The 13,614-nt window shown below is 41.7% G+C and overlaps 1 protein-coding gene across 2 annotated transcripts in view; it reads left to right on the top strand.

Moving 5' to 3' along the window:
* Window positions 1-13,614, top strand: part of prex2 (phosphatidylinositol-3,4,5-trisphosphate-dependent Rac exchange factor 2) — a 97,142-nt gene that overhangs the window by 39,323 nt on the left and 44,205 nt on the right. For both annotated transcript variants that reach the window (XM_008396340.3, XM_008396341.3), the window contains 9 exons: window positions 566-669; window positions 761-810; window positions 3,985-4,060; window positions 5,191-5,263; window positions 6,878-7,020; window positions 7,653-7,745; window positions 10,083-10,231; window positions 10,322-10,407; window positions 11,952-12,088. In XM_008396340.3, coding sequence (XP_008394562.1) covers window positions 566-669; window positions 761-810; window positions 3,985-4,060; window positions 5,191-5,263; window positions 6,878-7,020; window positions 7,653-7,745; window positions 10,083-10,231; window positions 10,322-10,407; window positions 11,952-12,088 — 911 coding nt within the window. The remainder of the gene's footprint in view (window positions 1-565; window positions 670-760; window positions 811-3,984; window positions 4,061-5,190; window positions 5,264-6,877; window positions 7,021-7,652; window positions 7,746-10,082; window positions 10,232-10,321; window positions 10,408-11,951; window positions 12,089-13,614) is intronic.

Below are 13,614 nucleotides of genomic sequence, written 5' to 3'. Positions count from 1 at the left end.
AACTTTTTGTAAGTACATGAACCCTAAATTGTTTTTTGCTTTGCAAATAGTGCATAATGTGTCTTTCGCCTTCAAAGAGTAACTAAATCTCTCCGTGGTGCGGTTTCGCTTCCACTCTCAGAAATAAAATGGGGTTTCGGAGTATTTTCTCCAGAGAGGAATCACCATCTGTGCAGTCGACATCCCCGAGCTTCAGAATATCTTTTCATAAGAGCCTTTAATGGAACCTGCACGGCCGCCGCCAAGTATACGAAGCCAAGTGTTATTACTGCCGGAGGGTCCACATAAAAGCAACCTAAAGTGAGCGAAGCACAGCTCTCTCTCAGCAGCTGTGTTATCTGTGACAGCTTTGCATGAGGTTGGAGTCGTCTTCTAGTCTGGGAAGCGTGTTCCTTTATGCGGCCCTGCTCGGCTTGACTGTTTTTAAACCTCTTATAGTTTAGAGTTTAAAGCTTGACAAAAAAAAAAGAAAAACACTACCTCAGGGTTTGACTCTCTTACTTGTTTCCTCTCTGACATTTTGTCAGTTCTTTTTTCCTTTTCCCATTTGGATTTTGTTTTCCAGTCACAGACAAGCACCAGTTCAAGCCCGAGCCTGTGCTGTACCGCTTCCGATATGACGATGGCACCTACCACCCCAGGAGTGACATGCATGATGTTATAGCCAAGGTAAAGGTCCTGCAGCAGAGTGAAAGATTAAATCACGTTTTTACTGAAACATCTCTGACCCGAGAAACCCTGTCTTTTCTGTTTCGCTCAGGGTGTCCGGCTCTTCTGCCGCCTTCACAGCCTCTTCAACCCTGTCATCAGGTATACGTTTGTCTATTTCTCTGTTCTTACTAAGGAAGATGTGGCAATTGGCAGGGATTTGTTTCTTGTAATTTTGTTGCACAATTAAAATCTGAAATAAATTTTCTCAGGAAATTTGAATATTAAGTAAATAAAAAAAGGATAAGCAAAAATGTCAAACTTCTGAAAAATATGCTCATTTCTATAAACACCTTTTGCGAGAATTATTGCACCAATGCAGCATGAAATAGAGACGTTCAGCCTGTGGTTCAGCAGGGGTGGTGGGGGGGGGGGTCATTGCTTTGATTGCTGCCTTCAGGTCATTTGCATTGCCGAGTCTGGAGTCTCTCATTTTCCTCTTGTCCCAAAGATTCTCTGAGGGACTCAGGCCAGGCCAGTTTGCTGCCCAATCAAGCACAACAATACCAGGGTCATTAAACAAGCCTTTGGCAATCCAGACCCTGCTGGAAACTGAAAACATCTCTGCACAGCCTGTTAGCAGAAGGAATTTTGAAGTGTTTTAAATTTTCCTGGTATGTGGCTGCATTAACTGGACTTCAAAAAACCTACTTGAAGGTTTTTTCAAATAGGTCTAGCAGATCCCATGTCTCCCCATAGCATCACTGATTGTGGAAACTTTATACTACTATCATGTTGTTGGTGCACCTTCTTCTACCACACCTTTTCCTTCCACTCAGTCTTCTATGAATCTGCTTGGATACACCATTCTGTAAAAAGCCAACTTCTTTAGCAATTAACTTTTGTAATTTACCCTCCTGGTGGAGAGTAACATTGGCTAGCTTATGGACATCTGCCTAGTCAGCAGTTTCCCAAGTGATGGTGCAACCCACTGACCCCGACTGAGAGATCATATAGGTGTGCGTTGTAGGTGTAAACCCTAATTAGTCCGTGACACCCTGTGCTTTCATTAATGAACTTTTTCACAATATTAGGATTTTCTGAAACTCTGCTTTTTGGGTTTTTATTATCTGTAAAAAAAAAAAGAATCAAAAGCACAAGAAATAAAAGCTTTGAAATATTTCACTATATTGTTAATGAATACATAAATGTAACGGCATCGACGGGTTTTTCCCATCTTGAATTCCCAGTAGTTTTCATGCACAAATGTGCTTAAAAATGTCTGAATTAATAAAACACTAATCACCAGTTTTACCGTAAAGCATAACACAAACATACAAGAATGCAGATGATATTGCGTGTTTTTCAACTTTTTGTTTGGACAATTAAGAAACGTTTGGAAATATATTAATGAACCCTCAACGAAGCAGAAATATCCAATTAAGTAACTTAACCACAATACAACACGAGACCACTTCTCAAGACCTCTGCTCACCAACTACAGCCTGGTTCATTGTTTATGCTAGATTTTTAATGGGGCCTGAAGAAAAGCTTTCATTTCACGGCTGTAAAACTGCACCACAGCCAGAGGGTGGGCGTGTTTATTCCACATGCGTGCTCGAAGCCTCTGCACAATTCTTTCTGACCTGAACGCTTAAGAACCTGACGTTTGCGTGCCGGATTTCTTGGCGTAAAATCTCTCTTCGGGGCATTTGAGGTGTTTGTGTTGCTAGCCAGATGATCCGACTGCTCTCTCTCAAAGCTCAGCACAATATATCATAGGGCCTGAGAACACCAGAGCTTAATTGGACGATCCAGCCTCTGCTTAATTACATGGAATTTCCTGGCAGAGCAAGAGAGAGATGAGTCAAAACAGGAGAGGGGATAAACTACTCAGCAGCCCCCTCCATGTGCAGCTCCCGTTTTCCCCCCTTACAGCTCTGCTTTGTCCTTTGTCCTCTCAACTTATCAGCTGTTTTTAAATGTCCTCTCTTGATCTGAAAAGCGTAAACGGTTAAACAACAAAGAGATGATTGGGGATGATGGGCTCTTTAATCTACAGATTGTGGTGGGTTTAGACTTGGACAAATGCATCAAAGACCACAAACTGTCTTTACGTAGTGTCCAAAAAAATGATGTTGGACTTTTTTTTTGTGCTGATGAATCACCCAGAAGCTTAGTAATTACATATGTATATGAGTTTCAGAATAAAAAATGATCCGGTGTATTATACTCCAGTAATTTATCAGGGCTGAGCAGTTGATTAAAGCTTGAACTTTTAGCTTACTGGTAATGATTTATTTTCAAGCTTGCTTTGAAAAGACAGCTGCATACATCTCCACTCACAAAACGTCTAAACAAATGTTCCCCGTCTTCAGACAGCAAGTGAAAGCCATCTCATTTGACCTTTACCTCTTTAACTCCTTAAACTGCTGTTTGCTTGACCCAGACTCATGGCTACCTGCTGGGCACCCTCTTTTTACTCTGACATTCTTGTGTTTCGCCCCCCATTCACTGTAGATCCTAGTCTTCCAGTTTTGATTCCCTTTCAAGAAAAATGCAAAAAAAAAAAAAAAACAAACAAAAAAAAAACTTTCTTTTGGTGAAAATGGGCTATTTTGCATTGACATTTCAGCTTGTTGGAGTCAAGCACACGCTGCAAGATATGCTTACATGACAAAATGTTTTACTGTTGGGGAGAGGGGCACCTCTCACACCCTGCTCTGCCCCACCTCGCAATCTGAGCTGTACCAGCTGAGATTGGACTTTAACTTGACCCCGCAAGCCTTGTCTGTACGATGAGAGATTGAAACTCATCTGTGTGTGGTTGTGCGAGTGTGTCGGGGCGATGGTTTGCCTGCGGTGGAGGCGGTAGAGTAGCGTTAAGTCACAGCAGTTCAGGACTTTCCCGCCCCTGCGGCTCTCTGCCCTGATATTGCGTGTCCCCCTGGGACGCCGCAGCATTCATGGGAAAGTCACGGCTACGTTTCAAACGGCATTCTTGGGGTCTGGCAGAGTGCAGCCCAGTGCATCAAGTCAACAACAGTAACACCGTGCCAGCTTCTAACCAAGGAATGCTGTTTTGCTGTCAACAACCCCTAAGAACTCCCTTCGATAAATGACACAACTGCGAGTGCTTAAAAAGTAGCCGCACCTTGCTGACAGCAAGAATTATTAGTTCGCCTTTTGGCATTGTGCTTAAATAGACCAAGCTATTACTCCGCCGCACGTTCTCCGTCTCAGATCATTAAAGTGAGAGCAAACGGTTACAATAAATATCCTGAGAATCTCTCTATAATGCTGCCATTGGAAACATCTGCTTTTGTTGTTATCCAGGGATAAGGACTACCATTTACGGACCTACAAGTCTGTGGTCATGGCTAACAAGCTCATAGACTGGCTTATTGCACAGGTAAGCTACAGAGGTAATCAAAGGGACCTTGAGCTTTTTCATATTTTGTTACGTTATACTTCAAACTTTAATGTATTTTATCAAGTTTGTGCAGCCAGGTTAGGGTAAACTTCTTCACAACCTCTGTCCTGTTGACGGTGTTGCTTGGTCTTCCTGATGCCGTTTCATCACTAAGGTTCTCTACCAAACCTCTGAGGCCTTCACAGAACAGCTGCATTTAAACAGGGATTCAATTACACACACGTGGTCTTCGTTTTCCACACACTTCAATTGGTAGTATTGAATTTAGTTTTAGTGTATTTATTTGTGCTCTGAGTATGTTATGATGGTTATTTATCTCATCTATAATTCCAAAACTGTTACAGAAGCTAAGAATTTTTTTTTAATGGGTCAAAATTTGCCATCGTGATCTTGATGCTAATTGCCAAATATATATTAATAATATTAATAATTCATTAATAATATTTTCTGCGTCTTCTGAGCTGATTGGAAGCAGATTTGTTCAGACGAGAGCCTAAAAAAACTAAAACAAAAATGGAAGTAGCTGTTATCATAACAGGTTGCTCACTTCAAATGCGCTGCAGAGACAGGAGAAGTCATGAAATTTGAGGCTCTCGGCGGAGCCCAGAGGAAACGAAAGAAGAAAAGCAGAATTGATTGTACGGCTAAGCTTTATTGACCCTGACAGGAAGTGCTCAGCCTGACAGATTGATAGCTCTGTACAGGATTACAACACAGACATGAAACCAACACAGTAACCTCAGCGGAATCAAATGCAGATATCGCAATGATTTCATCCGCCCTCCACTGCAATGCTGTTTCTGCTTATGGATCTTGTGTGACCCGGGCCAGTCGAGTCACTCACACTTCCTGCAGTGGGACTTCCAGAGCTGTCACACTGCACTGTCTAGACATGACTTTGGATGTGGTGAAGGTAGGGTGCTGAGCGGCTCTGCTGGCCTTGGGGGTGTTTGGATGGAGGAACAAAGCAGTGTGCCATTTCAACTATTCCCCAAAAAGCAAACACCCTTCTTCATTTTTTCTTGTGCTCTTCTTGTTTCATTTGTTACTTGTTTTTCTAGCCAGTGTTCTGTTTCTCAACTATACATTTTTTTTTTCTGTTGGTGCAGGGGGACTGCAGAACAAGAGAGGAAGCGCTGATCTTGGGGGTAGAGCTGTGCGACAACGGCTTCATGCATCACGGTACAGCAGTCTGTCCCGTTCAGTCAAACCTCTCCATAGACTCAGTGGAAGCTAAATGTTAAATTCAGAGAAACTACTCACAGGGCGTTTGGCATTTAGCATCCTGCCTAAGAACACAACCATGCTTGTTCTCTTTCCATTTAATCCCTTTTACACAGTACAGAAATAGAATCTTTTTCCAATCCAGTGAATTAATTTGCGTTTGTGCGACTGTTCATAGATACCATCATGCATGCATACATGCATGTAGCCCAAGTTCTGAGGTCATGCACGGTTCAATCGAGCTCTGAGAACCTTTACATGTAAAATGGACAGTCACTATGGCTACACTTTGTTTATAAGACTCCGGTTTGTTTTCAAGCTCAAACTTCCTGTTCGCCAAGGTTTACATCATCGGGGATGCAGTATGAATCACATGGAGCCTTCCTGTAACCCTGTGATGTAACCTGCTCCAAATGCCCACAGTTCAAGCCACACAGTACAAATTACCAGCACATCTAAAGAACATAACAACCCTGGCCATCAAAACCCTCTTTTACTTCCTTTGCCTCCAGGATAATTTCACTATTCGTGCCTGTAAGTTATTTGGCCTGACGAAGTAGCTATTAAAACTACTGGCCGTATATCTGATTTTGAAAGGAAATGAGTGAAGGAATGTCAGAGGGAAGCTCTTTTTCCGTATTGGGCTCTTTTTTTTAAGAGCTGCAGTTCTGGTTGATGCTTTTGCAGAGCTTATACAGTGATATGTGTCTGACTAAGCAGGGGATTCCCTTTCTGTGCTCCCTAATTTTCATGGTTTGAAATTTGGTTTTGCAGTACTTGAAGAAGCTGCATTTTAGACTTAGCTGCCGTCATGCTAACAGGGAAAGTTGGAGCTCGCCGAGCAAAGTCTAGTGTGGTATCCGATATGGCTACGGCAGAATATCAAACTAAATATTTAATAGCGCAGAAGAGGATGTTTGTTTCTGCAAAAGCAACTCAGGTCCACTTTTCACCTCTAGTTGTTGCATTTTTCTTTTATAATGTTTCTATGTTACAAAGAAGCACACACCACTTGCAGCAAAGAATGACATGGGTATTTGACATTTATAATTTATAGTTGTATGTTTTATAAAAATACATAACTTTTATCTGTGTAATTAATCTACCTATCGGATTGATTACTCATTTACTTACTTTCTTACTTACTTACCAGTTTATCTACTTTTTACTCATTTGCTGACTTGCTTACAAAACTAACCTAACTTATTTTCTTATGTATGTACGTATTTGCCGCCTTATTTAACTCCCTATCTGCCATGATGATACCTCTGTTCTCATGAACCCTTTGTCTGACATGTAATAATTTTGAGAGGGTTACCTCCTTACCTTCTGTATTTACCTATTTGGATGTCATACTCTCTTCCCTACTATTTTCTGTGACCAAAGACAGTTGATAAGAACTCTGAATTTTGCTTTTTTTCCCCGTTTGTAAAAATTATGAGTCGAGTAAATCTGATTCCTACTAAAACCTTTATTTTATCATTAACGTGACAACTCTTTAAGTTAACATACTCGTAGTTCCATGTTTGTTTAATGTTCTGATGTTTGATACCACTGTCGCATCTGTCTCAGTGTTGGAGAAGAGCGAGTTTAAGGATGAACCTTTGCTGTTCCGTTTCTTTGCTGACGAGGAGATGGAGGGATCCAACACCAAACACAAACCCTTGAAGCACGATCTGAAAATAGTGGAAAATGTCATCGCAAAGTCTCTCTTGGTGAGTTCTTCTCGATTAAGCTTCCTATTTTATCGTATGCTAAATCTTGCTACAGTTTGCCCACAAAGTAGTCTTAGGCCCAGTGATTTATTATGGAGGGCACAGCTGTGGCAAGGAGGGAAAAAACAACAACAAAACTCTGCAGAATAAAAAATAAATAAAAAAATGATACTCCAGTAAGCAAGACGAGCATTCCTTTCAGAAGAATGAGCAAAGTACTATAAAACCTGCTATCTGTCTGGAGCAGTATCCTCTCCTTCTGGTGTGTGTGTGTGTGTGTGTGTGTGTGTGTGTGTGTGTGTGTGTGTGTGTGTGTGTGTGTGTGTGTGTGTGTGTGTGTGTGTGTGTGTGCGTGCGTGCGTGCGTGCGTGCGTGCGTGCGTGCGTGCGTGCGTGCGTGCGTGCGTGCGTGCGTGCGTGCGTGCGTGCGTGCGTGCGTGCGTGCGTGCGTGCGTGCGTGCGTGCGTGCGTGCGTGCGTGCGTGCGTGCGTGCGTGCGTGCGTGCGTGCGTGCGTGCGTGCGTGCGTGCGTGCGTGCGTGCGTGCGTGCGTGTGGATGCCTGTGCTCTGTGAAAGTGTTTTGCTCTGCTGGCTTGGACTTTCGCTCATACACAACATCTTGTTTTTTTCCCAGATAAGGCCAAGCGACGGAAGCTACGGCTTTACCCTGGAAGAAAGAAACCGAGTCCCCATCATTAAATATGTGGAGAAGGGCTCTGCGGCTGAGGTGAGGCGTGTAGACGAGACAAAACTGACAGCACTCCACACACACCCACGCCTTGTAAACATTTTGTGCCTGACAGAATAGCTGGGGAGTCTGGTTGTTGTTATTTAGTGAAATTCCTGCAGCGCTTGAACCTGCAAAGCTTGGGTGAGGCCAGGATCTGTGGCCCGAGCAATGTAGGAGAGTTGTCCGGACAATGGAGATTGTGCATGCAGTTCCTTTTTGCCGGAAAACATGTGGAGTGCAGCCAGCTGATTTAGCAACTGGACCGAGAGGTCAATGTTTAGTGCCGGTGGAGGAGGTAACGTTGGATAAAGAAGTCTCTGTAGAGTGAATTTCAGTGACTGAAACAAAAACACCACCACACACAGAGGAACAAAAGGCAGCCGGGATAACTGGGGCATCAGATACAGAGCTTTGTCCAAAGGATTCCTCACCGGGTCTGCGGTTGGCTGGAATCAAAAAAGAAGATTTTACTTCCTAGAAAAAATAAAAAATAAAAAATTTTCAGGATTCGCTTTTCATTGAAAGTTTGTTGAAGGAAACAGCTGAGTGAACACCACAAATAAGAGAAATTGAGAAAAAAAAAAAAAAACTGGAGCTGAAAATGTAGCAGAAAGCAGATCTCTCTGTCTTACACAAAACGGATCACTTCTTAAGTAAAGAATGCGTTTTATTCAGTATGACACTTTGCTCACTTCTGCTGTGATGCATTTCCAGAAACTTGCATGCTTAGCTGGACAGGCATAAACGTAAGAGGGAAATGAAACAGACACAGAAGGAGAAAACCTGCACGCCTGGGTTAAATCGCCATTGTTTCTCTGTATTGCTCTGTAGCACATTGTTGTGATACAAATTCTAATTATTACACAAATTTGATTTAAGAATTGGGCCATAAATTATAAAGAACTGGAGGTACTTTTAAAATGGCTTTCATTTTGTTTTGTTTTAAGGAAACACTAAGATGTCTAAATTAAATTCTGATTAGATTTTTCTGTATATTCATCTTAGACATGAATATTTTTACACGTTTTGGGCTTTTGTTTTATTTATGTTAACCGAAAATTTTCCAGGTTGCATATAGTACACACCAAACAGTTTTGATTATTTTTTTAAAACAAGAATTGGGGGCTTAAGCTTGAATTTGTTGACAAAATTACACACATTTGTTGAAATACACAACTGTACTAGTGTTTGACTAAAACATTCAATTGAAAGTTGCAGAAAATCCACACATTTTTGTAGCCATGAACATGTTTCTGGAATATTAAGTGCATGATATTTAGTCTTCAAGAATCGTTCTCAACTTTCCTTTGAGTTCAGATTTTGAGGAAGTTATTACAGAAACTTTTAGTCAAAATTATCTCCACATTCCAAATCAACTTTGGTGTGGGCTTGGGATCATTGTCCTGTTTTAAATATTTTACCCAAACTGTTGTCCTCGAATGAGCGGAAATCAGGTTGTTCAGTCTGAGAGTCGATACTTGGTCAAAACTGGGTGTTCCAGCTGGTCAGTGATATTAAACACACATCAACACTAGAGAGGGGATGGATGAAGCATGCCAATTTTAAGCGTATAACCTTTCCACCACCTCAACCTTATGGAATGCTTATAAACGATGCTTAAATGCTGATTCAGTGGCAGGAGACCAAACAGTTTAGATTACCTCCCAACAATTATTACTCCACTGGGAATATGCCAGGAGCTACTTAAAAATGTGTGGTCCAAGAACGCAGTTCTTGTGTTTAAAGTGAAATAAAGTTTTTAAAGGTCCCTGACTGAACAGTAAGAATGTGTTGCAGAAATAACTACATAAAAGTCTGTAATTAATAACGTTAATTCCCATTATGATTGCATGTAATCTTTTCTGAGCTCTAGCTGCTGTTCTGCGTATCAGAACCTTTTTATTCGAGTGACAGCCGTGAGCTGCAAGTTAAACTGTATAACGTTTTCAAGTAGAATTAAAATGAAACTGCACACTACATCATTGGGGTATAGCTATTTTGCCTGTTTTTAAACGTTTAACAGGTATTGGGGAAAATCTGTTCAGTTCCATCTTTTGACTCCTTTTTATTTGACCACTCCTAAAAAACAACACTGAGCCATCCTTGAAGGTTTAGCTGCTTTGCAGAACTGTGCGTGCACATTTTAAGTCTTCAGTCTTGTTCATTAAAACCTCATAGGAGAATCCGGCAGCATACTGGATGACAAAGATAAATGGATTATGGTGGTATTTTTACGTTTCAAACAGTCTTTCCAGTTCTGTTCGACACAATCATAAAACTTAAAGCTTTAAATATCTTTCGTCTCGCTTCTTTTGTATTGTATTGTATTTTTAGATGGCTGGCCTGGAAGTTGGGAAGAAGTTGTTTGCCATCAACGGAGACCTGGTGTTCCTGAGGCCGTACTCTGAAGTGGAAGTTCTCCTCAGGCAGTGTTTCAACAGCAAGGGACCCCTCAGGGTGCTGGTCAGCACCAAGCCGAGAGAGTAAGGCAGATCCGTGTGCTCACTGAACTGTGAAAATCGTCTTTGCGACTGCACATCTCGGTTTTGGTTGTGTCTCTCTCCTTTCTGCAGGACAATAAAGATTCCGGACTCTGCAGACGGTCTGGGCTTCCAGATCCGAGGATTTGGACCCTCGGTGGTCCATGCTGTTGGAAGAGGTATGAGATATCTGTCTGGCTGCCTCAGCAAAAGGGTTGCATTTGTTTTTACCAGCAGCACAGCTGGCGGGCAGCTGCTGCCTCAGTCTGTGGGGAAATGCATGACTTGGCTGTTGCGTGAAACGTCACAATGATTTCCACCCACCCATTCACATTTTTTCTCATCGGGTCGTTTTCTCTGTAGGGTGTACAAAGGGCCTGCATTCATCAGAATCCTCCTCTCCCTCCGCCGTTCCCTAATAGAGCTTGTATAGAAGCGCTGCTATCAGGAGTGGAACAAAATAGGGTCCAATCAAAAAACAATCCATAGCCTTGTCTGGCTCCCCTCGGGGGGAATCGAATCTTATTTTTCTTCCCTAAAGCAATCTAAATGGGATAGGAGGGTTGAAAAGTGCAGGGTAGGCACTTGCATGTGGATTGAGAGTGTTGACTTGATGGTGTTTCCTGGGAACCTGCTGTGTGTTGAAGTGGAAGCACTGAGCTCAAAGTGTAGGATGAGTCTAATCCCTCAGCTTTTCACCACAGCTCCTGTCCCCTGGTGTTTGGGGTCTAGCAGGAACAGGTAATACCAATTAGGAGACACGCCTGATGCTGGTTGCGCAGAGAACTATTGATTATTGTGTCGTATCATCCGAGAGCTTCACTTGCTGATGCTTTTAGGGGAGGCCACAGAGAAACTGGTGTCCGTGTTATGTGATACTACAAACTATGACGATGTTCGCGATGGATATCTGCGTCCGAACCACTAAAATTATACTTTTATTGATTTGTTTACTGTTTGCTACTTTTGAATTGCAATTGTGCAATAGATGAAATCGCAGCTTTCATCAAGCTTTTTTTTTTTTTTTAAGTTTGCAGTATAGCAGTTGCAAAGAAAAGCTGACGTAGGTGAGTGCAGTGGTGCAACAAATTTCAAGTCTTCTTCCTGAAGCCACAATGTCCCAACGAAGGGGAAGTTGTTTCATTGAGCTTAGGTGTGGGTTTTTCCAACCAATTTGGAAAACTATCTGAATTACTTATAGGGTAGAATAACTATAAGAATAACCTACAGTTATTCTGAAAGTCGGAGGAGTTCATTAAACGGCTGATTTCTGAATTCTTCTCGTGGATTTATTTCATTTTTGTCATCCATATTTCTCTATTTCCCACCTCTGGCTCTGCCTTCAACCACCTGTATATGACTGATTTAGATGATTCCTAAATAACTTTGAAATGGGCACCACCCAGAAATATTAATGTTCCCTGTTTGAGCTCCCAAAAGATAAAAGAAATCAATTGAAAATATTTACCTCCTCAAGTGCTTCCTCTTAGTGCTTTTAACCTTGACGCTCTCCTGTAATCTAAATTATGTTCCTTAGAGTGGTCTACATCTGCTTTCGATAAATGACTTCCCTCCTCTGAATACTAAGTGAATACTTCAGTGCTTAATACAGGAAATAAAGACACAAATACAAAGCCGGAGAATGCCGACTGCTGCAGTTTTGTGTTGAGAATGTAGACAGCATTCTTCACCTAAACTCTATTCTTTTCTCTTTCTCCTACAGGAACGGTGGCAGCCACCGCCGGCCTCCACCCTGGCCAGTGCATTATCAAAGTAAATGGCATCAACGTGAGCAAGGAGAGCCACGCCAGCGTCATCGCTCATGTCACCGCGTGCAGAAAATACCGGCGACCATCGCAGGTACGACAACAGGAGAAGCCAGTGCAGGCGAAAGGGGATAGAGTACAGATTAAATTAATCTCGCATAGGTTCTCTCCGTTTCAATGGCCATCATTCATAACGTGTCAGATCAAGGAAGTGAAACTAACAAAATAAAAGATAAAGTCGGGCCAGAAAAACACGATGCAGACTTCAAGTAACTTAAAACATGTATTGAAGACATTTTTTTTTAAAATGTCCAACATTTAATTTAAGTAATTGGAAAAAGAAAATGTCCCATATTAAAAATATTATTTATTATTATTATTATTATTATTATTATTATTATTATTATTATTATTATTATTATTATTATTATTAAGTCCTGCTCCTCTTCCAAAGGCTCTGGGAACCAGTGCATTTAAATAACACAAAGCAATAAGAGGCAAGAACAATTCTTTTTACAAATGGGATTTATTTTTCCCATTCAGTTATTGCCCTTAAACTGAAGGTAGGAATAGAATATGCATTCCTTCTCTGTCTGTTTTTGTAATTGGGTTTGATTTTTATTCTCTTGCTGGTGTTGACATTTTGAACTATTAGCCGATTGATCTGTTATGTAATGGATTGGCAGCATGGGAACAATGTGAGGCTGCAGTGGCAACAGAGAGCCAAAGAAATGCAAAAAAAAAAAAAAAAGAGCAGTAGTTATAAACACAGAATACAGCCCCTTTTAGCTCCCGTTTTACCTTTTCCTGTAACTACTTTTCTTTTTCTCAAGGGTGATTACACAGAAATAATAGTGTTTTGTTTGCTCCAGCAGCATGATCCCGGGCTCATAGTGAAAGACTAGTAGATTGCCGATTGAGGTGGTAAAAGATCTGGAGATGACTGGAGAAAGAAGGGCAGCCAGGAGGGTGGCTTTTCTCTTTATTTTAGCTGAGCGGTTGAAAGCAGACTAGTGTAGAAGGAGAGACCACCTGTTAAAGGTGGGGAATGATGAAAAAAGGTGGTGTATTGTGTCAGTTAGCAATGATGTGTCATTACAATGGAGATCTGTGGGGATTTTAAGCACTACAGCAGGAGATCTAGTATATAACTTCCGTGGCTACAGAGGAACCGCCTTCTCCTTCTTGTCCTCTGCATATTTCTGTGTGCGGTGGGGGGGGTTAAGCACATGAAGACCAGAGAGCAAGCACAGTGTGTAGCCTTGGCAAAAAAAAGCCAAAAAAAAAAAAAACCGGTGCGGGTTTGGGTGTGGAAAACCGGCACAGACAAAGACACACGCCTGTGAGGCACGCTAGAATGGCTTGATTAGATTGGCATGGGTTTATTTTTGCGACCGGGTTTCCATATGTTTGCAAAGGCTTTCTGTTGTTTGCGCTGCCAAGCCAACTGTGACGGTGAACAACATCGCTATGCAGAATCAGCTGAACTTGCTACAGCCTCCGGCCTCAGCCTATGCAGACACAGGAGACATTTTTAGCAGCAAATCCAACACCATTGATGGCATTTTGATAGAAGTGACTTTGGAGAAAAATTTTGATCTTTTGTTATTAGTGATCACT

This window comes from Poecilia reticulata, chromosome 20, assembly GCF_904066995.2.
Source record: "Poecilia reticulata chromosome 20, P_reticulata-male-v2, whole genome shotgun sequence".
In the NCBI taxonomy this organism is placed as follows: Eukaryota; Metazoa; Chordata; class Actinopteri; order Cyprinodontiformes; family Poeciliidae; genus Poecilia; species Poecilia reticulata.
Note: the sequence above shows the minus strand (reverse complement) of the source record. Positions and strands in the feature narration are given on the sequence as shown.